The following is a 22,011-nucleotide window of genomic DNA, read 5'->3' as shown; positions in this document are numbered from 1 at the left end:
ACCTCTGATCTGAAGAGACTGCAGGAAGTTTAAGCTGGAAAACTAAATAATTCACCAAGATAAAGTCAAAATTTCCTGTGAGCCGTTGGAGATTTAAACGATGGTTCTCGGTTCCTTCATTGGGTTCAAAGTCTACAGCCTACAGTGAAAAATGTTTAGAACTTTTTGTCCTCCATCATGTATTAACAGAACTTTTATCACTATTTCCCATCAAGTCTCATATTTTCTGTTTTATCTTCATTAGTCAACCTATAATATCTATAAACTTGCTCTCTATGCTCCTCACAGCAGGAAGTCAGACTCATTTTGTTCCACTTTGGCATCATGACGTCATTAATGGGCCGGTAGCTCCTGTATAGACGATACTTTTGATTTAATATAATTCCAGTTCACATAAAAATTTAAAAATAAAATCCACAGCAAACTAAAGGTATCACCGCAGGCCCAGTTTATACAGTTTATCTGTAAATAAAGTTGATATTGTGGTGAGTTACACTTTAAACTCATCATTCTGCATCACATTTTCTCTTTATGGACATTTCTGGGTTGTTTTAATGTGTTGTGGGAAAACTGACACCTAGTGGCAGGATGCTGTTACTACACAGTAAAAAAAATAAATAAATCATCATTCGTGGTGGAGGGCGGGATAAATTGCCTTAACGGTCCGGATTTGGCCCGCGGGCCTTGAGTTTGACACATTTGCCTTAGGTGACCTGTCATCACTGCAGACCTCCAACCTTCCTGCAGCCTTCAGATCAGCTCCAGAACCGCAGAGAGCTTCATGGAGCGGGTCTCCAGGACCCAGCAGCTGCATCAGAACCAGAACCACCAGGAGCAAAGCGCCGGACGCAGCGGTGGAAAACACGGCGCCACTGGACTCTGGAGCAGCAGAGGAACGTTCTCTGGAGGAACGGATCCTGGTTCTCCATCTGGAGATCTGATGCACCATTCTGGGTTTGGTATCAAGACAATAAATCTGAACGCTACACTATCAGACAGGACACTGTTAAAAAATGTTTTCTTTTAATAAATTAAAAAACTTTTTGATTATTTTAGATTTATTAATATATTTATATATTTACACCAGCAAATAAATTAACTTTATGATTATTCTGGTTTATTAATGTCTTTTTTAATACCAGCTAGTTTTCCGCTGTCCGCTGGTTTCGCCGGTTCGGTTCCGTCAGGTTCTGCGTAGAACAGGTGCGTCCAAAATGCGGCCCGGGGGCCATTTAAGGCCCTTGTGCTGATTTTATGCGGCCCTCCAGCTGCATATGAGAAACATTTAGCCAAACAGCACGTTTTACTTTTAATTAGAGCAAAATTATTACAGAAAAGTTAAGATGTTACAACTGAATGTTACGTATAACGTAAAACATTTGTCTTTTAATAATCACACATTTTAAATTTCATAGTAAACGGGGGTACATCTAACCAATTACTTTTGCTTAAATGCAGGTTTTTGAGCATTAAAATCTGATTGGATGTCATTTATTAAAATTGGCAGATAGTACAGTACAGACAGTACAGATAGTCTAATTTCTTTATTTAAAATGATATTTTGTAGAGCAGGTAAAACAAAATAAAAGAAATCACACCAATTGTTTGCTTATTTTTATTTATTTATATATTGGCCCTTTTATTATTTATTATTTATTGGGTGCTTTTGATTTGAACATTTCGACCCACGAGCCAAAAAGTTTTGACACCCCTGGTGTGGTGAGGATGGAGGCTCTTATTTTGGAGGTCCTGACCCGGAAGCAGCTAGCAGCGGAGCCGCAGCGCAGCGGCCGTCCTCCGGATTCCTCCCCCGCGCTCAGAGCCTCCCTGTCGGCGCTGACGGACGATCTCCTCCGGCTCCACGGTGCCGGTGGTTCCGGGTGGTTCCGGGTGGTCCGGTGGTTCCGTGACCCAGTGGGATGTTCGTGAGTCCGGGCTTTTCTGCAGAGATCAGAGATAAGGAGCATCTCCGCGGCTCTTCCTCCTCCTCCTCCTCCTCCTCATCGGCTGCAGAGGTGAGAACCGGGATGAGAACCGGGCTGGGAACCGGGATGAGAACCGGGATGGGAACCGGGATGGGAACCGGGATGAGAACCGGGATGAGAACCGGGCTGAGGCTGCCTGCGGTTCCGCCGCTGGGTCCAGATGATCCAGATGTTGAGCTCCATCCTCCATCCAGTCTGGCTTTGTTCCTCCAGGGTCTGATGGGAGAAGGTTCGGTGCGGTTCGGTTCGGCCGAATCAGGTGATGCTCCTCACGGCTTGGACTGATGAGTCCGGCTGGGATTTTATTCCCACTGAATAATCCAGGAGAGATTATTAGCAGAACGGTTCTCTTTGGAACCGTTGGGTCGGTAAAAAGGTTCTTCCAGAACCCAAAGTGGGACGATTTGGGTCCAGAAGCAGAGGAAACGGTGCTTCAGCTCTAAAGTAGTCGATTTAAAATAAAAACTTTAACAAACCCCAAACCGTCTTAAAGGTTCTGGTTCCATGCCGGGTTCTGGACCCAGTGGGACGGGTCCAGTAGCCAGAGGGAGGCTCCCAGGGGCCCAACCCTCCGCTGAGTCCTCTCCATGCGGAGAAGCAGCGGCTCTGCAGGAACACGTCCCCTCTCTGAGCCCGGCCCGTTCAGAACCATCGGCCCGTTCAGAACCATTGGCCCGTTCAGAACCATCGGCCCGTTCAGAACCATCCGGATGATAAATCCTGCGTCTGAGCGGTTCTGTCTCTTCTTATTCGGATCGTTTCATCTTAATTCAGTAATTCTGGACTCGTTAAACCCGTAGAACCCGACTGATTACAGCTGTGCTGGTTCTGCTGCTCATAATGATGGCTGCAGGGTTCTACTGGGTTCTATTGGGTTCTTCAAACGCCGCCAGGGAAACGTTTGAGGAAGGGATCTGGATTGCTTGATGCTGGTTGGCCAGACAGGGTAACCGGGCCGGACCGGGCCGGGCCAGAATTTATGGTACAGGTTTCACCTTAATGAGAGAAACCTGACAGAATGGACCTTCTGACGATGGACGGACGACCCGTTGTAGTACCGGTTCTGGTCGTTCCTGTAGATCATGACAATATTCCCTAAACGGGTCAGAACCATCTGCAGCTGGACTGTGAGACCTGTGAGACGTAAACAGAACCCTCAGAAGGCCCGGTTCCTCGGTCCCTAGACCACTGATGTTTGGACTTCAGAACATTTAAAGCAGCCAGAATTTACTCCAGAACCGGGTCTTCTGGATCTGATTCTGGTCCTCCCAGCCACTGCAGGTGGTCTGGTTCTGGTTCTGCTGGAGGTTTCCCCCTGTTTGAAAGGAGGACTTGCTCTCCACTGTCGCCACGTGCTTGCTGAGCAGCGGAGTTCTAACGGAGCCAGTCAGTCCAGAACCACGGAGGTTCTGCTGTCTGGTGATGAACCCGGCTGATGGATCTGCTGGTTCTGGATGTTCTGTTTATTCGGGTTCGTCTCGGATCAGAACCTTTCCGTCTGCAGCTCCGTCCAATCATCCGTGATTTAACGTCTGAACGTTCTGACCCGATTGCGCGGCGTCTCAGAACCGCAGGCCGGCGCCGCCGTGAGAGCAGAATCTGGGACGGCTGGGTCAGCCTAAAAGCGGCGCCTCCCAGAGACTCTAAGTAGGACACCTGCTGAGGCGCTGCGCTCGCTCCAACCGGGCCTGAGCAGAACCTCATCAGCCAGAATAAAATAAATAAAATAAAATAATTAAATTAAATAAAGACGAGCGCTGCTGCCTGGAGATCTAGAAGGTCCCGGGTTTGAATCCCGGCCCGGTCTGCAGGTTCTCCCTTCGCTGCCCTCGGGTTTTAAATGATGGAAAAAATATTAATAAAATCACAATAATTAAGAATTAAAAATAAAATTATATAAAAGAAACAAAACATTCAAATACAAACTGAAAAAGTAAAATAAAAAAATAATGGATCAGAAATATGAAAAAAATAAATGAATAATAAATGATAATGAGTGAGATGAGAGTGAAGCCTTCTGTTCTGTCAGATGTTCTTCTGGACCTGATGGTTCTGTTGGACCAGAGGTTCTGTTGGACCTGATGGTTCTGTTGGTCCTGATGGTTCTGATGGACCAGAGGTTCTGCTGGGCCTTATGGTTCTACTGGTCCTGATGGTTCCGTTGGTTCTGATGGTTCTGTTGGTCCTGATGGTTCTACTGGTCCTGATTGTTCTGTTGGTCCTGATGGTTCTGTTGGAGCTGATGGTGTTCTGATGGTCCTGATGGTTCTGTTGGACCAGAGGTTCTACTGGTCCTGATGGTTCTGTTGGACCTGACGGTGTTCTGTTGGACCTGATGGATCTGATGGTTCTGATGGTTCTGTTGATCCTGATTGTTCTGATGGTTCTGTTGGTCCTGATGGTTCTGTTGGTTCTGTTGGTCCTGATGGTTCTGTTGGACCTGATGGTTCTGATGGTTCTGTTGGTCCTGATGGTTCTGTTGGACCTGATGGTTCTGTTGGTCCTGATTGTTCTGATGGTTCTGTTGGTCCTGATGGTGTTCTGTTGGTCCTGATGGTTCTGTTGGTTCTGATGGTTCTGTTGATCCTGATTGTTCTGATGGTTCTGTTGGTCCTGATGGTTCTGTTGGTCCTGATGGTTCTGTTGGTTCTGTTGGTCCTGATGGTTCTGTTGGACCTGATGGTTCTGATGGTTCTGTTGGTCCTGATGGTTCTGTTGGACCTGATGGTTCTGTTGGTCCTGATTGTTCTGATGGTTCTGTTGGTCCTGATGGTGTTCTGTTGGTTCTGATGGTTCTGTTGGTCCTGATTGTTCCGTTGGTTCTGATGGTTCTGTTGGATCTGATGGTTCCGTTTGTCCTGATTGTTCTGATGGTTCTGTTGGTTCTGTTGGTCCTGATGGTTCTGTTGGTTCTGATGGTTCTGATGGTCCTGATGGTTCTGTTGGACCTGATGGTTCTGTTGGTCCTGATTGTTCTGATGGTTCTGTTGGTTCTGTTGGTCCTGATGGTTCTGTTGGTCCTGATGGTTCTGTTGGTTCTGCTGGGCCTTATGGTTCTACTGGTCCTGATGGTGTTCTGTTGGTCCTGATGGTTCTGTTGGATCTGATGGTTCCGTTGGTCCTGATTGTTCTGATGGTTCTGTTGGTTCTGTTGGTCCTGATAGTTCTGTTGGACCTGATGGTTCTGATGGTTCTGTTGGTCCTGATGGTTCTACTGGTCCTGGTGGTGTTCTGTTGGTCCTGATGGTTCTGATGGTTCTGTTGGTTCTGTTGGTCCTGATGGTCCTGATGGTTCTGATGGTTCTGTTGGACCTGACGGTTCTACTGGTTCTGATGGTTCTACTGGTCCTGATGGTTCTGATGGTTCCGTTGGTCCTGACGATTCCGTTGGATCTAATGGTTCTGTTGGATCTGATGGACCAGAGGTTCTGTTGGATCTGACGGTTCTGTTGGACCTGATGGTTCTGTTGGATCTGATGGACCAGAGGTTCTGTTGGAGCTGATGGTCCTGATTGTTTGGTTGGTTCTGTTGGTTCTGTTGGACCTGATGGTTCTGTTGGTCCTGATGGTTCTGATGGTTCTGTTGGACCTGATGGTCCTGATGGTTCTACTGGTCCTGATGGTTCTGTTGGTCCTGATGGTCCTGATGGTCCTGATGGTTCTGTTGGTTCTGATGGTTCTGATGGTTCTGATGGTTCTGTTGTCCTCAGGTGTGAGCGCCATGACTGGAGCGGAGGCCGAGGACGACGTTCCTTTAGGAGAACGAAAGACCGTCACAGACTTCTGTTACCTGCTGGATAAATCCAAGCAGCTCTTCAACGGACTCAGGTCAGTCTCTCAGTCCCTGTGACCTTTGACCCCGTTCTGTGCTGCGCTCCACAGAACCGGACCAGACGGGCTCAGACATCAGCGCTGCCTGGTTCTAGCTCCTCTGGGTTCAGAGGAGGTTCTGCTCCCTCTGCTAGCTGCTGTGATTGGTTCCGTCAGGGAGGTCTGGTTCCATTCTAGAACCTCAGCGCCGAGTTAAAACAGAACGAATCGGGTTTCTGAGAGAAAAGCTGCTGACTGAGGAGGAGAGCAGCAGCCGGCGCCGAGCCGTCATCACGACCCGTTTCACAGCCAGACCAGAAAGATGGCAGAACAGCCATGAGCCGTACGGAGCAGCAGAACCTCCTGCTGAGCTGGAGAGGGAAGTGTGGGAACGCTTAACGAGCTCAATTCAATTAGATTTTATTTATATAACACTGATTAACATCACATCATCTAAAGCCTCTTTCCAAAGTCAGCTTCCATCAGATCCTCCAGGTTGGTGAGAAAGTTTCCTCTCTAAGGAAACCCAGCAGGTTGCATCAAGTCTCTCCAAGCAGCATTCACTCCTCCTGAAAGAGCGTAGAGCCACAGTGGACAGTCGTCTGCATTGTTGATGGCTTTGCAGCAATCCCTCATACTGAGCATGCATGAAGCGACAGTGGAGAGGAAAACTCCCCTTTAACAGGGAGGAGAACCTCCAGCAGAACCAGAACCAGGCTCAGTGTGAACGCTCATCTGCCTCCACCCACTGGGGCTTAGAGAAGACAGAGCAGAGACACAGAAAGCTCAGAAGCTCACATTGACCCAGGAGTACTTTCTATGTTAGAGAAGACAGAGCAGAGACACAGAAAGCTCAGAAGCTCACATTGACTCAGGAGTACTTTCTATGTTAGAGAAGACAGAGCAGAGACACAGAAAGCTCAGAAGCTCACATTGACCCAGGAGTACTTTCTATGTTAGAGAAGACAGAGCAGAGACACAGAAAGCTCAGAAGCTCACATTGACCCAGGAGTACTTTCTATGTTAGATGGTAATAGAGGATGATCTGCCTCCCCTGATGATGTCACAGCTAACAGAACGCCAGACCAGGTGTACCTTCTATGAAGAGAAAAATGACAGAGAACAAATAGTTAAAGCAGAAATGACAACACATAATGCATAATTGGCTTCCTGTTAGATCAAGAATGGAATTTAAAATTCTCCTCCTCACATATAAAGCCCTTAATAATCAAGCTCCATCATATCAGAGCTCTGATTACCCCGTATGTTCCTAACAAAGCACTTCGCTCTCAGACTGCAGGTCTGCTGGTGGTTCCTAGAGTCTCTAAAAGTAGAATGGGAGGCAGATCCTTTAGCTATCAGGCTCCTCTCCTGTGGAACCAACTCCCAGTTTTGGTCCGTGAGGCAGACACCCCGTCTACTTTTAGACAGGGTGTCTGTTCTAATCAGACACCCTGTCTAAAAGGTTGTGGGTTCTAATCCTGCAGCAGCGCCACGCCCTGACCAGAGCTGAGCAGAAACTGTCACTTTCTACATGTTGTATTAATTAATCCTGTATATTCTTCAGTGATGGTATCAAGGTGTTGGTTGTTCCTGTAACACTTTATCAGCTGGTTCTGCTGTTCTTTATATCTCTCTCTGCAGGTGTAGAAGCAGACTCAGAGGATGTTATATCACTCTCTCCCTTTCCTCTCCTCTTTTACCTTTTCTCCCTTTTAGCATTTTCTCTCTTTCTCTCCTTTTTTCCTCTTCTACCTGTTTCTGTGTCCATAGAACATGAAATATTCCCAGAATAAATTATAATAAAGCTTCTAGCATTTATAAACCTGTTGGGTTCTTTTCTTAAAGCCACATTTTGTCAGACAGGAGATGTTAGAAAGACGTAAACTGGAGAACCTCAGCAGTGAGGAACCAGGGCGTTGAACCTTCCTGACGTTGTCCTCTTCCTCCTCTTCCTCCTCTTCCTCCTGCTGCAGAGATCTTCCTCAGTATGGACACAAGCAGTGGCAGTCGTACTTTGGGAGGACCTTCGACGTCTACACCAAGCTGTGGAAGTTCCAGCAGCAGCACAGGTGACTTCTAACGGAACAAAGCGGGAACGGTTCTAATGAGAACTCAGACACAGCGAGACGTTATTAGACGGAGGAACAAGATGAGAGAACGTTGTTTATAGGGAGGAGGTCAGAACTATCACTGTTCCTCATATTTATCTCAGACGTTTAGAACCACGCTTTGTTTCTGTGGAACCGGTTCGAAGTTTGCCTGACAGGCAGATCTCCTTCTGAAGTAGAACACGTAGAACCTCATCTATGCCGTGTTTTAGACGTTCCCACCAGGAGAACCTGCTCAGTGTCTGTGGAGCTGTGCCAGATTAGTCCTGACAGGAACCGCAGATGTTCTGGTTCCTCGGTTCTCAGATTCTAGAAGGAGGAGGAATCAGTCTGATAGAACCAGCAGTTTCCTGACGTTCCTCCTGACGTTCCTCCTGACGTTCCTCCTGACGTTCCTCCTGACGTTCCTCCTGACGTTCCTCCTGATGTTCCTTCTTCGCATGCGTCCCTTCGTGTTGCTCCTGTCTGGAACCGTCGGTTCTGGTTCAGTTAAAGCCCGATGGACGTAGCCGTAGAGATGTTCTACAGACGTTCTCCTCACTGCCGTTCCTTTTGGTTCCCGTTCTCAGATTGTTCTTTTATTTCCCGACAGGCAGGTTCTGGATACGCGGTACGGCTTGAAGAGATGGCAGATCGGAGAGGTGGCCTCCAAGATCGGACAGCTTTACTACCACTACTAGTAAGGCTGAGGATTTGTTCTGGGTTGGTCTGCTGAAGAACGTTGATGGTTCCTTAATGATCTATCTTAACGTTCACCAATCAGCCACGGAACTCCTGCAGAAACCCTTTAAAAACGTCTGCAGGGGAAAAAGTTCTGGTTCTGGAGTCAGAACCAGACCTTGGGGCTCAGAAAGCAGCTGAGGGAGATGTTCTACCTGCAGAACGTCAGAGGTTCTACCTGCAGAACGTCAGAGGTTCTGCAGGTAGAACGTCAGAGGTTCTGGTTCCGTCTGAATCGTTTGTTCTCCTCCTGCAGCCTCCGGACCTCAGAAACCAGCTACCTGAACGAGGCGTTCTCCTTCTACTCCGCCATCCGCCAGCGCTCCTACTACTACCAGGTCAACAAGGAGGACAGGTCAGCTCCCTCAGCCTCACCTGGGCCGGACCCAGAACCCAGAACCCAGAACCCAGAAGCCTTTGGGTTCTGGGTTCTGGGTTCTGACGGCGCCGTCTGTTCTTCCAGGCCTGAGCTGGTGGTGAAGAAGCTCCGTTACTACGCCCGCTACATCGTCGTCTGTTTGCTGCTCAACAAGATGGACCTGGTCAAAGTTCTGGTGAAGGTGCGTCTCCGTCCCGCTCCAGAACGCCGGCGGCGGTTCTGACCCGGCCCGGTTAACGGCGCTCTCTCCTCTGCAGGAGTTGTCGGAGGAGATCGAGGACTACACCCAGCGCTTCAACACCGAGGACCAGCTGGAGTGGAACCTGGTTCTGCAGGAGGTGGCGGCGTTTATCGAGGTGATCCTCGGAACCGCTCTCTGAGCAGAACCGAGCCGGTTCCGGGTGACTTCACGCTGCCTGCTCTGTCTCCGCAGGCCGACCCGGTGGTGGTTCTGAACGACGGCAGCAACTCGGTGTTTGTCACCAGCAACCGGCTGCAGGAGGGCAGCGTTCCCCCGCTGGAGCAGGGCATGGTGGTGGGCCAGCTCGTCCTGGCCGACGCCCTCATCGTAGGCAACTGCAACAACCAGGTTCTGACCCGTCTCAGCAGCAGCAGAACCTCAACCGCCCTCCAGAACGTCTGAGGGTGTTTCCTGGCGGTTCTCTTTGCCTTCCTGCTCTGGGTCAGCGGTTCTCCAGAAGAACCCGACTGAATACCGTGTTAACGGGTCAGAACGGACCCGGTTTGGTTCTCATCGGGGTCCTTAACGAGCTGACCTTAACGAGCTGACCTTAACGAGCTGAACCAATTAATCTCTTTATGTCATTAAAGTGAGAAGAAATGAGATAGTTACAACTGAAATATGTAACTATATATATATATATATATATATATATATATATATATATATATATATATATATAATAAAACAATTCATTTAAAAAAGAAAAACCATAACTTAGAAATACATTTTTTCTATTGAGTGTTATTTATATAGCACCAATTTATGAAACATGTCATCTTAAGGCTCTTTACAAAGTCAAATTCAATCAGATTATACAGATTGATCAGAAAAAAACTCCCATCAAAGTAAATTAACAAAATGAATACAAAGAGCAAAATTGTGAAATTAATAAACAAAAAGCTTACAAAATGAATGAAAAAATGTGTTAAAAATAAGATTCAATTTAGAAAAAAACAAAATACAGCAATATAAAAAAACAATTTAGAAAAAGATTATAAGAAGAAAAATATGACAAAAATAAAAAAATACATTTTAACATATTTAATAATAATATAGATAGCAGAAAGATGAGTTTCTAATCTGTTTGTTGCCATAACAACCATGTAATGAAGCATAAATCTAACATGTAGTCCTTTTTAACTGAGACCAGGCTGGTTCTGTCCAGCAGGGGGCGCTCTGCTGACCCATCAGGTTAAAATGTGTTTCATGACGTCATCCTGCGGGGGAGACGTGACGCTGTCTGTTTAAATTATAACAGCAAACACGATCAGCCTGACCCAGAGTCAGACGGTTCTGAGGGTTCTGCTGGTTCTGCTGTAGTGAAGGAACCTCTGTCAGCGTCTCTGTCTTCTGAACCAGGTGTCTGTGCTGCTTGCAGGTGAAGTTCAGCGAGCTGACCGTCGACATGTTCCGCATGCTGCAGGCTCTGGAGAGGGAACCCGTGAACCTGGCAACCCAGACGTCCAAGCAGGGAACGCTGGTGGGTGTCTGAGGAAGGTTCTAGTCACCAGAACCAGGTTTGGGTCTCTTAAAGGTACAGGAACCATCAACAGGATCTTAAACCCTGAGCTGCATCATCAGACGTGATAAACCCAGAGCAGAACCCTTTACCCCGTTATCCAGAACCACAGGTTCTGTTTGTGAAATGACAGAGGGAGTCCAGAACCTTCACTGAAACTGCAGGAACCAGGAAGTCCAGAAAAAAAGATACCGCTTAAATCTGGACGACTGTAAAAGTCCAGGTTCTACAGGAACCCAGTCCGGGTTCTACAGGAACCCAGACTGGAGCTCATGGAGCAGGAAATGAAATCTGGAACCCTGTTAGACAGCGAACGACCCGATTCTTGACCGGGTCAGAACATGGTTCTGGACCTTTAGCTGAACAGAACCAGGAAGTGGGTCCGGTTTCCCTCTGAGGAGCAGAGAACACATTCTCTCTGTGTTCTGGCTTCAGACGGCAACGCTCAGTCCTGTTGGGTCTGAGCGGTTCTGTGTGGGACCGGTTCTGTGTGGGACCGGTTCTGGCTGATGCTGAGCGTGTTTTTCCTGCAGGAGCCCAGCGAGAAGCCGGCCAAGAGGGAGAACCCCCACAAGTACCTGCTGTACAAGCCCACCTTCAGCCAGCTCTACACGTTCCTGTCCGCCTCCTTCAAGGTCAGCAGCTGGTGGACCGGGTCAGAACCGGGTCAGCCCACAGCCTGGGCCCGTGGCTGCAGGTTCTGGTGGAGGTTCTTAACGTTCCCCCTGCTGTTCTGGCTCTGGTCTTTCAGGAACTTCCTGCCAACAGCGTGCTGCTGGTGTATCTGTCGGCTACTGGAGTCTTCCCAGCCTCACATCTAGACTATGAAGGTAAAACTCAGCAGAACCGTTCCTGCTCCCCTCTAACAGAACCTGAACCGTTCAAACGTTTGTTCACTTCACAACATCTCAGGGCCGTGATTGATGCGTTTTCCACCTTTAAATGTGAGATTTCTCCTCTGTTGTTCAGCTGAAGGCAGCCGAGGTACCAGACTGACCGACAGCCTGATGAATCCATCAAGACTAAAACTAAAAAAAAAAAAAAAACAGGACAGGAAGTGGATCTTCTGCTGGTTCTGAGCTTTTCTTATTGTTCTTTAGTTGGACTGTTCAGGATAAAACATCACATAACGCAGGAAGAACCTGGGAACGATTCTTCATGATAAAAGCTTAGATTTTTTTATTACGTGGTGTGTTCACTGACAGAAAGAAAAACAGATTTTTATGTGTTTCTGAATCATTCTGATCAGAATGAATATAGAAAATTGACTCAGTTCAGTTTACAGAACCAGTTCAGTTTAAAGAACCAGTTCAGTTTACAGAGCCAGTTCAGTTTATGGAACCAGTTCAGTTTACAGAACCAGTTCAGTTTACAGAACTAGTTCAGTTTACAGAGCCAGTTCAGTTTATGGTACCAGTTAAATTTACAGAACCGCTTCAGTTTACAGAACCAGGTTAGTTTAAGGAACTAGTTCAGTTGACAGAGCCAGTTCAGTTCACGGAACTAGTTCAGTTCAAGGAACTAGTTCAGTTTTGGAACCAGTTCAATTTACAGAACCAGTTCAGTTTACAGAACCAGGTCAGTTAATTGAACCAATTCAGTTTACAGAACTAGTTCAGTTTACAGAGCCAGTTCAGTTTATGGAACCAGTTCAATTTATAGAACCAGTTCAGTTTACCGAACCAGTTCAATTTACAGAACCATGTCAGTTAATGGAACCAATTCAGTTTATGGAACTAGTTCAGTTTACAGAATCAGTTCACTTTAAGGAACTAGTTCAGTTTACAGAACCTGTTCAGCTGATGGACCTAGTTCAGTTGACGGTACCAGTTCAGTTTACCAAACCAGTTCAATTTAAAGAACCAGGTCAGTTTAAGGAACTAGTTCAGTTGACAGAATCAGTTCAGTTTACCAAACCAGTTCAATTTACAGAACCAGTTCAGTTTAAAGAACTAGTTCAGTTGACAGAACCAGTTCAGTTTATGGAACTAGTTCAGTTGACGGTACCAGTTCAGTTTATAGAAGTAGTTCAGTTGACGAAACCAGTTCAGTTTATAGAAGTAGTTCAGTTGACGAACCAGTTCAGTTTACAGAACCTGTTCAGCTAACGCTACCAGTTCAGTTGACTGTACCAGTTCGGTTGACAGAACCAGTTCAGTTTATGGAACTAGTTCAGTTGACGGTACCAGTTCAGTTGATCCAGATCATTATCAGGCTGAATTGAATGACATTCAGGAGTATTTAGTTCCTTCAGGCTCTAGAAACAGACGCTAACTGGGTTTGATCTGGATAAAGTTCTGCTGCCGTTCTGGTCCAAACCTCCGTGTTTGAGTCGAATCCTGGCTCTTTATTCCCAGCGGGTCCGTATGACTTCGGAGGAGTTCTGACCAACACCAACAGAGACGTGGTGAACGGGGAGACGGTCCAGAAGAGGAACCAGGCCCAGAAAGAGATGCACTGGTGAGTGATGAAGGCCGGTCCGGTCTCCAGCCCGCTGGGTTCTGACGGGTTCTGATGCTGGTGTTTGGTGCTGCAGCCTTCATCCAGGAGACCTCTTCGCCTTCACCAGGAAGCCTCTCTTCATCATCGTGGATTCTTCGAACAGCGCGGCCTATAAGGTCCGTGGATCTGCCGTGACTGACTGCGTCCTGGTGCCGGGTGTTCTGGGTCCATTTAACGTTTTGTTCTGGTTTCATCTGAACAGAACTTCTCCAACCTGTTCGGCCAGCCGCTGGTGTGTCTGCTATCCCCCACCGTCTACCCAAAGAGCGTCCAGGGTGGGTTCCCTCACTTTGACCTAAAGGTGGTCCGCTTATCTCCCACAGGAGAACCGGATCAGTTCAGCGGTTCTTTGATCAAATGAACAGTCTCTTCGTTAATAGGTTAATGTCTGTGTGTGTTGATCCAGACCAGGCTCAGCGCGGCAGCCTCTTCACCCTCTTCCTCTACAGCCCCCTCCTGGCGTTCTCCTCCGTCTGCGGCGTGAACAGCGTCCGGCGGGGGCTCTGGGACCGCGCTCAGGATTTCCTCCAGAAGGTCTTCCGGGACATCGGGCAGATGATAACCCGATCGCGCAGCATCGGTAGGTCCGACCGTGGGAGACGGTGGTGAAGAGCGGCTGAAACGGGTCGGGACGGGTCCAGAACCACTCGGGTCTCACGGCGCCTCCTCCCTTCCCTCTGCAGATCAGGCCTTTTTGCAGTTTTTTGGTGACGAGTTCCTGCGGTTGCTCCTGATCCGGTTCGTGTTCTGTTCTGCTGCGCTGAGACTACACAAGCTGTTCCGGGTGAGTCGGGCCTGGCGCCGCCAGAGTACCGGGCCGGGAGAATAAACTGACCGTAAATAAGTGAATAAATAATAATAATAGTAATAAATTATAAATCAGCATCAAATTTAAATAACCTTTGCACCCAATGACTCTAAACATAAGCAGCATTTACACTATAAAATGAATAATATAATAATAAATAAATAAAATAATAACTATACAATTAAATGCAAAACAATATAAAAAGGCTCTTTCCTGACCTCTAGTGGTGATTTGTTATTACTGCGCCCATTAGAGGCCAGAAGCATCCTGGAAGAGAACCTGCGGCTGCAGGGTGTGGGTTCAACTCCCAGCTGGACCTGAACATGCAGCCACAGATATTATGGGATGTTAATACTAATAATCATCTTTATTATTGGAAATCCCAATGAACTTCATCCTGTGCATCTGACCCGCCCCTCAGGGAGCATTCTGGGTCTGAGGGTCTTGCTCAGGGACCCAGATTGGCAGTCAGTGGCAAGGCAAGGCAAATTTATTTATATAGCACAATTCAGTACAGGGACAATGCAAAGTGCTTTACATGATTAAATATAGCAAATTAAAACCGAATAAAAGCAAGTAGGAATAAAATGTAGATAGAAATTAGAACAAAGAAGTGGTGATTCAGTTAACTTGAACAGTTGAAGGCAATCAGTGGGAATTGAACCGGAGACCTTGCAGCCTCTCCAGGACCACTATGCTGCCTCTCCCCGCTGGTTTAGATCAACGCATTGATGGGTTAGAATGGCCTAGTCAAAGTCTCAAAGTCCAGAACTAAACCTCTGTGGTTCCTAATCAAAGGTTCTAAGGTTCTAAGGGTGTGAATACTTTTCCACCGTAGCTGAAAGCGTCATTGGAACTAAAACGTGTAGAACAGTTCGGGTCGTCCATCAGAACCAGAGGCAGGTGGACCTTCTGTGCCCCTGGTCCCAGCCGGGTCGGCCGGTTCTGGCCGCGGTGGGCGACCCGCCGGGCTCACTGCTGTCTGTTGTGTCTCCAGGAATCCCGGAGCTTCCCGGAGTCGTACCCCGAGCTGCCGAAGCAGGACACGGTGGAGAGCGGCGTCCTCCAGAAGCACGTCCTGGAGCTGGCGGCCATGTTGGACGCCCAGAGTCTGTTCTGGGACGACGCGCTGGAGAGCTACTAGCGCCGCGCCGTCACTCCCTCACATCCTCCATTCAGACGTTCCTCCTGGATCCAGGTGTGATGTTCTCATCAACCCTCATCACCTCTCAGCCTCGGCTGTCCTCACTGTGCCAGATCAGAACCGACACGCGCCGTCTGACTTTTTCTATTCGTCCTTCGCCGTTCCTGGAAAGCTGTTGATTTTAGTGAAGAACTGGGAGGTCTCACCTGGAGGCGTACCTGCTCCGCTCTGGGGTTCTAGTTCCCAGGGTTCTGCAACGCAAAGAAACTTTTCCCCCGAGCAACAACCTGCAGCGTGCGGCGGACCGAGGCGTGTTGGCCTTCAGAACCAGAACCCCGGGTGGGTTTGGGTCACCAGCCAGCCGCCCAGACCGACGCCGTCGCTCAGCTTCTGTTTCGTCTGTGAGCTTTTAAAGCAGTTTTTCTTCTTGCTGTGTACGCATGCCTGAAACAGTCTGTTCGCTTAATTCCTTTAGAGATAAAAGCACAAAACATTTTACGACTTCATTAAGCCAGAAGGTGAGATTTAAAGTCTAATTAGCAGCTCTGTGATAGGTGGTTAAAGTAGGGTAAACTTAATATACAGGTACTGCTGAATAAAAGTGACACGCGCACAGATTCATCACGCCTGATATATTTCAAGCATTTGGTTCTGGTTCTGGTATCTATCCCTGTTTCACGCCTTTTCCCTCTTTATTAACTTTAATAACCGGGCCTCAGCAGAACATTTCTGCTGTGAAATCCAGATGATTGTTCTGATGTGAAATCCAGATGTTGGGATTTCTTTAGCTGTCGGCCAAATTCACAATTAATATGAAGCTAAAAAATGCTTGAAATATATCACATGAATTTTTATGATACATCAGAACGTCCATCCATCGTCTTCCGCTTTTCTGAGATTGGGTCGCGGAGCAACAGGTCCAGAACCCAGTGCATTGTGGGTAGCGGACCACAGCCTCCTAGATGATGTGAAGATGAACCCGGTTTCAGTCGCTGTTCACAGCTGCTGAGCGGTTCTGGGATCCGTTTGGACCCGATGGACCTGGATGTGATGTTCCTTTGGTTAGATGGACCCGCTGGTCTGAAACAGAACCAGAATGAAGGCGGTTTGGACCTGAATGACCCCCACAGGTTTCTGTTGGGTGTTTCTGGTACCAGCAGGTGGAGCGGGTTCTGCTGCGGCACCGGTGCTGAAATGTTTCCTGTATTTATTGATATTGTCTGCGTGTATGTGGCGTGTTTGAAGCATGTATGTGGCGTGTTTGAGGCGTGTTTGAGACGTGTATGAGGCGTGTTTGAGACGTGTATGAGGCGTGTTTGAGACATGTATGAGGCGTGTTTGAGGCGTGTTTGAGGCATGTTTGAAGCATGTATGTTGCGTGTATGAAGCATGTTTGAGCGTATATGAGGCGTGATTGAGGCGTATATGAGGCATGTTTGAGGCGTGTTTGAAGCATATATGTGCCGTGTATGAGGCGTGTTTGAGGCATGTTTGAAGCATATATGTGCCGTGTATGAGGCGTGTTTGAGGCATGTTTGAGGCATATATGTGCTGTGTATGACTCGTGTTTGAGGCGTGTATGAAGCGTGTATGAGGCATGTTTGAGGCGTATATGTGGCGTGTTTGAGGCATGTTTGAGGCATATATGTGCTGTGTATGACTCGTGTTTGAAGCGTGTATGAGGCATGTTTGAGGCGTATATGTGGCGTGTTTGAGGCATGTTTGAAGCATGTATGTTGCGTGTATGAAGCATGTTTGGGGCGTATATGAGGCATGTTTGGGAATGTTTGAAGCATATATGAGGCATGTTTGAGGCGTGTTTGAAGCATATATGTGCCGTGTATGAGGCATGTTTGAGGCGTGTTTGAGGTATGTTTGAGGCATATATGTGGCGTATATGAAGCGTGTTTGAGGCGTGTTTGAGGCGTATATGTGGCGTGTTTGAGGCGTGTGGATCTGTGCGTGTCTTCAGTCTGTGATGTTTCATGAAGTCGGACCGAGAATCATTTTTAAACTTACATTCCAGCTTTCCGAGGACGGGGGGAGAACCAGAGGAGAACCAGGGGAACGTTGTCTCTGGTTCCACCCTAACGGGTCTCCCCCTTCCTGTCTGCGGACCATCATGACCGTTAAGAAGTTTTTGGCTTGCACTTTATTAATTTTATTGTTATTATTTTGTTTATTGTGTTTTAAGGAGAAAAAATGAAATCTTTTCATGTTTTTGTGAAAGTTCTGCCTGAAACGGGCCGAGCATGCTGGCCGGGTTCTGATCCGTGTTAATAAGGCAGCAATAACGTTCTCACGTGTGAAACAGTCCGGTGGTCCGGCATGATTCTGGACTGAATCGGCACTTATTTAAGTTTTTACTCTGTAAAAAAATGAACGCAGACCAGCCAAAACATTATGACCACTGCCAGATTAAAGCCAAACTGTCCTGGTGACTCGGACCGGGCCAGAACATCTCCATAGCTGCAGTTCTGTGGGAGGCCAGGAGCTTCGACTTGTGGTCCAAAGAAGGAGAACCAGACAACCAGGGTCCATGTGAAGATTGGCCCGGTTCTGGTTAAACAGAGCGATACTGTAAGCATTCCTGCTGGTTCTGGTTCTAATGGGAAGATGCCGGAGCAGATGTGGGTCGTTTCGTACCTGGACCCAGGAAGCAGAAACCCGGATCCCGGTGCTGCTCCTGTGGTGACTGATCACATGGTTCCTTTAGATTCATCCATTAGTTTTTCCACTTTTCATCAGATTCCTCCTGTAAAGGCGTTTAATGATCAGCTGCAGCGAGATGTTCTGGTCGGATCCGTGAATTCTGGTTCTGGCCCAGTTTCCACCACCAAAGACCTGCAGTGAGCTGATGGCCGACCTGCTGGATCACCTGCAGCTTCATCGTGGATCCAGCGGGCGAGCCGGAACCACAGGTCCGTCAACTGGTTCTGACGTCAGTGACCCAAACGGACCCTAAGAGGAGGAGGTGTGGGGCGGGTGGAGGAATCCTTGTTTAGTCAAGTTTCTGCTCGATTGGGTCCGTGAAGGTTCTGCCAGCGATGGGCCGGAACCACGGCGGAGCTGCAGAGGTCCGGAGGAGGCGATGACGACACAGATCAGGCAGAAATTCAGGAACATTGAATTTATGGTTTATGGTCATAATGTTCCGGCTCCTCTGCTCTACTTCCTGTTGTGACGTCTCTGTGCTTCATATTAAAAAAAAAAAAAGGTTCATTTTCTTTAAGCTTTGAACAAAAAAAAACGAAACAAAGGGAAAGAAGTGGAAGATTTAACGTGAGTTTTCTGTACCTGAGACTGTCCGGTTCTACTGCAGCTCACCCAGCAGCAGATGAAGCATCTGATCGGTTCTCTGTGAACCAGAACTTTTCTAAGATAAACGAAAGCAGGCGGTCCTGCAGAGATCAGCGGTCCACTGACGTCTGGAGGCGGAGAGAAGTTCCTCCTGGAGGCGGAGAGATGTTCCTCCTGGAGGCGGAGAGATGTTCCTCCTGGAGGCCAGACAACGTGTCTGAGAAGACGATCGACATGGTGGCGTGGAGACGGGTCGGGTCGGGTCGAGCCGGGCCGGGCTGAGCCGGGCCAAGCAGGGTCGGGCCGGGCCGAGCTGGGTCGGGCCGGGCCGAGCCGGGCCGAGCAGCACAAACAAACCCAACAATGTTGAACGAGTTAAACTGTGAAGATCTGAGCTTTCTACAGGCAGCTGATCTGCTCCGTCCTGCAGCTTCTGTCACAGTCACAGAAATCTTAATGCAGGAGGAGACTCTGTGGAGATGCACCAACCAGTCGGGTCAGAACCGGCCCGTTTTCCCCGTCATCGGCTGGAAAATCTGGATTTACTCAATAAAAACACGAACCGCAGCAGTTTCTAGTGGGTTTAATGCAATAATGGAGTTGATCTTTAACTCCGTCACTTTATTAGATTATATTTGAGATTTCTGTTGAATCGGCAGCTCAGACAGAACCAGAAACCCGTTTGGACGGGCAAAAGCCCGGTTGGTGCATCTCTAATGTTGAATCGGTACCAGGAAGCTCTTCCTCTCCCTGCAGGAGAAGCCGTTTCCTGTTTGAGTTGAAGCTAAAGGTGTTTTTTTACCTGGAAGCTTGTTTGCCATCAGATTTCTCTGGCGGGTCAGAACCTGTGAAACTGTAAAGCTCCCATTTTGCACCTGTGTTGGTCTCGGATGCAGAACCGCTGACCCGTTGGGACGGAGGCGGCCTTCCTCCCGTACATCAGAGCACAAGTAACGAGCCGTCTTAACGCTTCTTAGAAAGCCTCTTGGGAACAAAGCGCAGGTAACTGCCGACCTAAACTCACCTGTCTTCTTCCCAAGACCTGCAGGGTCATTTTTACTTTTCTACACTTGAGACGAGTCCAGTTCATCTGTGCAACCCTCTGCTTGTTGTTCTCTTTCCTTTTCACCGTCAGTTGTGTTTAATTTGAGTTTAATGGAAAAAAAAGAACAGAGGATTATCTGTCAGCAGCATGTTTGTTTAGAATAGGAAGTGCCAAAGACTGGTGTGTCCTCACGTTCACATCCTTAACCAAGAACAGCTCATGTACCCGATGGTTTGTTTTTCTGTGTCGCCAGATAGAATCAATAAAGAAAAGAAGATCTGGTTCATAAATGGACTGATTCGTGTCTTTAATGAGGAGCAACACTATCTGATGCATTGCCGTCTAAACAAATATCCAGCTATTCCAGTTTATGTTCAATTAAAGCCTGAGAACGCCTTCCCTACGGTGAAGCACGGAGGCGGCAGCATCATGCTGGGGGGAGTTCTGCTGCAGGAGGGACTGGTGCACTTCGCTAAATAAATGGCACCGTGAGGAGAGAACGGAAATAATGCAGCAACATTCAGTTCAGTTTAATGATTCCATGTCGACTCACAGCGAATGTCTGAAGGCCTCATGGGTCCAGAAGATATTTAGCAGTTCAGTCGTGCAGACACATCCAGTCCAGCTGATCCCAGTGATAAATCAATCTGGTCCAGTTCACTTTGTTCTCCTCGATTCCTCTCTAAGGAAACCCAGCAGGTTGCATCAAGTCTCTCCAAGCAGCATTCACTCCTCCTGAAAGAGCGTAGAGCCACAGTGGACAGTCGTCTGCATTGTTGATGGCTTTGCAGCAATCCCTCATACTGAGCAAGCATGAAGCGACAGTGGGAAGAAAAAACACCCATTAACGGGAAGGAAAAACCTCCGGCAGAACCGGGCTCAGTATGAACGGTCATCTGCCTCGACCGACTGGGGTTACGGAAGACAGAGCAGAGACACAACAAGAGAGACAAAAAAGCACAGAAGCACACATTGATCTAGTAATCTGTTCTACATTAGATGGTAGTAGCGGGTGAGCCGTCTTCTCTGGATGATGTCACAGTTAACAGAACGCCAGACCAGGTGTACCTACTATGAAGAAAAAGAGAGAGAACAGAAAGTTAAAGCAGAAATGACGACAGTTATTTTAATCTAATGCAATGCAAAACTGGAGAACAGTAGAAATCAGCAGAGTGAGAGAAATAGACCCTGATGTCCTCCAGCAGCCTAAGCCTATAGCAGCATAACTATAGAGGTAGCTCAGGGTAACATGAGCCACTCTGACTAGAAGCTTTGTCACAAAGGAAGGTTTTAAGATTAGTCTTAAAAGTAGACGGGGTGTCTGCCTCACGGACCAAAACTGGGAGTTGGTTCCACAGGAGAGGAGCCTGATAGCTAAAGGATCTGCCTCCCATTCTACTTTTAGAGACTCTAGGAACCACCAGCAGACCTGCAGTCTGAGAGCGAAGTGCTCTGTTAGGAACATACGGGGTAATCAGAGCTCTGATATATGATGGAGTTTGATTATTAAGGGCTTTATACGTTAGAAGAAGAATTTTAAATTCTATTCTTGATTTAACAGGAAGCCAATGAAGGGAAGCTAAAATTGGAGAAATGTGATCCCTCTGGTTGATTTTCATCAGAACTCTTGCTGCAGCATTTTGGATCAGCTGAAGACTTTGAACTGCATTTTGTGGACTTCCTGATAGTAAAGAATTACAATAGTCCAGCCTTGAAGTAACAAATGCATGGACTAGGAGAATGCATGGTTCAGGAGACCAAGTCCTCCTCTCACATCAAGCAGCAGCTTCTAACCACCAGGACAGAGATGGTGGCTCACTGGTTCTGATCTGGACTGGTTCTAGGAGGATGGACCTCCATGTCCTCAGAAACAGCAGCGCTCCACCTGCAGGTAGATCAGAACCTCCAGAACTGATAAAGACACCTGGACAGGTGAGGAAACGTCTTCAGGAGAACTGAGAGAAAGTCCTGCTGCCTCTGATTTAAGCCTGATTGCTGATAAGCCGGATATCTGAGAACCTGATCAGACGTGTTGTCTCATCTTTTCCTGTTTTTTTCTCTTCCATCTTCCTGTTTCTGTCCATTGAACGTGAATTAGTCCCAGAATAAAATCTAGTCCTGAGCTGTGGATCTGTGCAGCTCCCCCAGAGCTAGAACCTCATGCCCACAGTCAGACATGGTGGTGGTGGTGCGATGGTCTGCTTGGCTTCTTCAGGGCCAGGGCACCTTTCCATGGCGGAGGGAACCATTCAGTTATAAAAGACTTTATTCTGGTCTCCGTCATGGAACCCTGAGGAAGAACGTCTGAGCATCAGGCTGTGACCGGAAGCAGGAACCCAGAGAACAGTGGACGGTACCAGCTGCTACATCACACTGGACCAGGCTGGTTCGGACGGGTTTTCAACTGGACTCGGTCCGCCGTAGCCGTCCTGACTCTTAGAACG

General features: G+C 47.8%; 1 protein-coding gene and 1 long non-coding RNA gene across 2 annotated transcripts; both read left to right on the top strand.

Annotated features, from left to right (window-relative positions):
- Positions 1 to 1,751: 1,751 nt before the first annotated feature.
- Positions 1,752 to 16,665, top strand: scai (suppressor of cancer cell invasion). The gene is made up of 17 exons (XM_012862115.3): positions 1,752 to 2,015; positions 5,696 to 5,813; positions 7,772 to 7,867; positions 8,499 to 8,585; positions 8,883 to 8,981; positions 9,090 to 9,186; positions 9,263 to 9,361; positions 9,439 to 9,594; positions 10,628 to 10,729; positions 11,302 to 11,403; positions 11,520 to 11,598; positions 13,126 to 13,228; positions 13,305 to 13,386; positions 13,473 to 13,545; positions 13,677 to 13,850; positions 13,954 to 14,054; positions 15,076 to 16,665. The coding sequence occupies exons 2-17, from the start codon at positions 5,707 to 5,709 to the stop codon at positions 15,220 to 15,222; spliced, it is 1,704 nt and encodes a 567-aa protein (XP_012717569.2). The 5' UTR covers positions 1,752 to 2,015; positions 5,696 to 5,706; the 3' UTR covers positions 15,223 to 16,665.
- Positions 16,666 to 17,027: 362 nt separating this feature from the next.
- On the top strand, positions 17,028 to 18,444 carry LOC118563886. Its single transcript, XR_004931504.1, has 2 exons — positions 17,028 to 17,091; positions 17,136 to 18,444. It is a non-coding gene; the product is annotated as an uncharacterized LOC118563886 (long non-coding RNA).
- The last annotated feature ends 3,567 nt before the right edge of the window (positions 18,445 to 22,011 follow it).

This window comes from Fundulus heteroclitus, chromosome 8 (genome assembly GCF_011125445.2).
Source record: "Fundulus heteroclitus isolate FHET01 chromosome 8, MU-UCD_Fhet_4.1, whole genome shotgun sequence".
NCBI lineage: Eukaryota > Metazoa > Chordata > Actinopteri > Cyprinodontiformes > Fundulidae > Fundulus > Fundulus heteroclitus.
The sequence above is the reverse complement of the archived record's forward strand: the minus strand, read 5'-3'. Positions and strand labels throughout refer to the sequence as shown.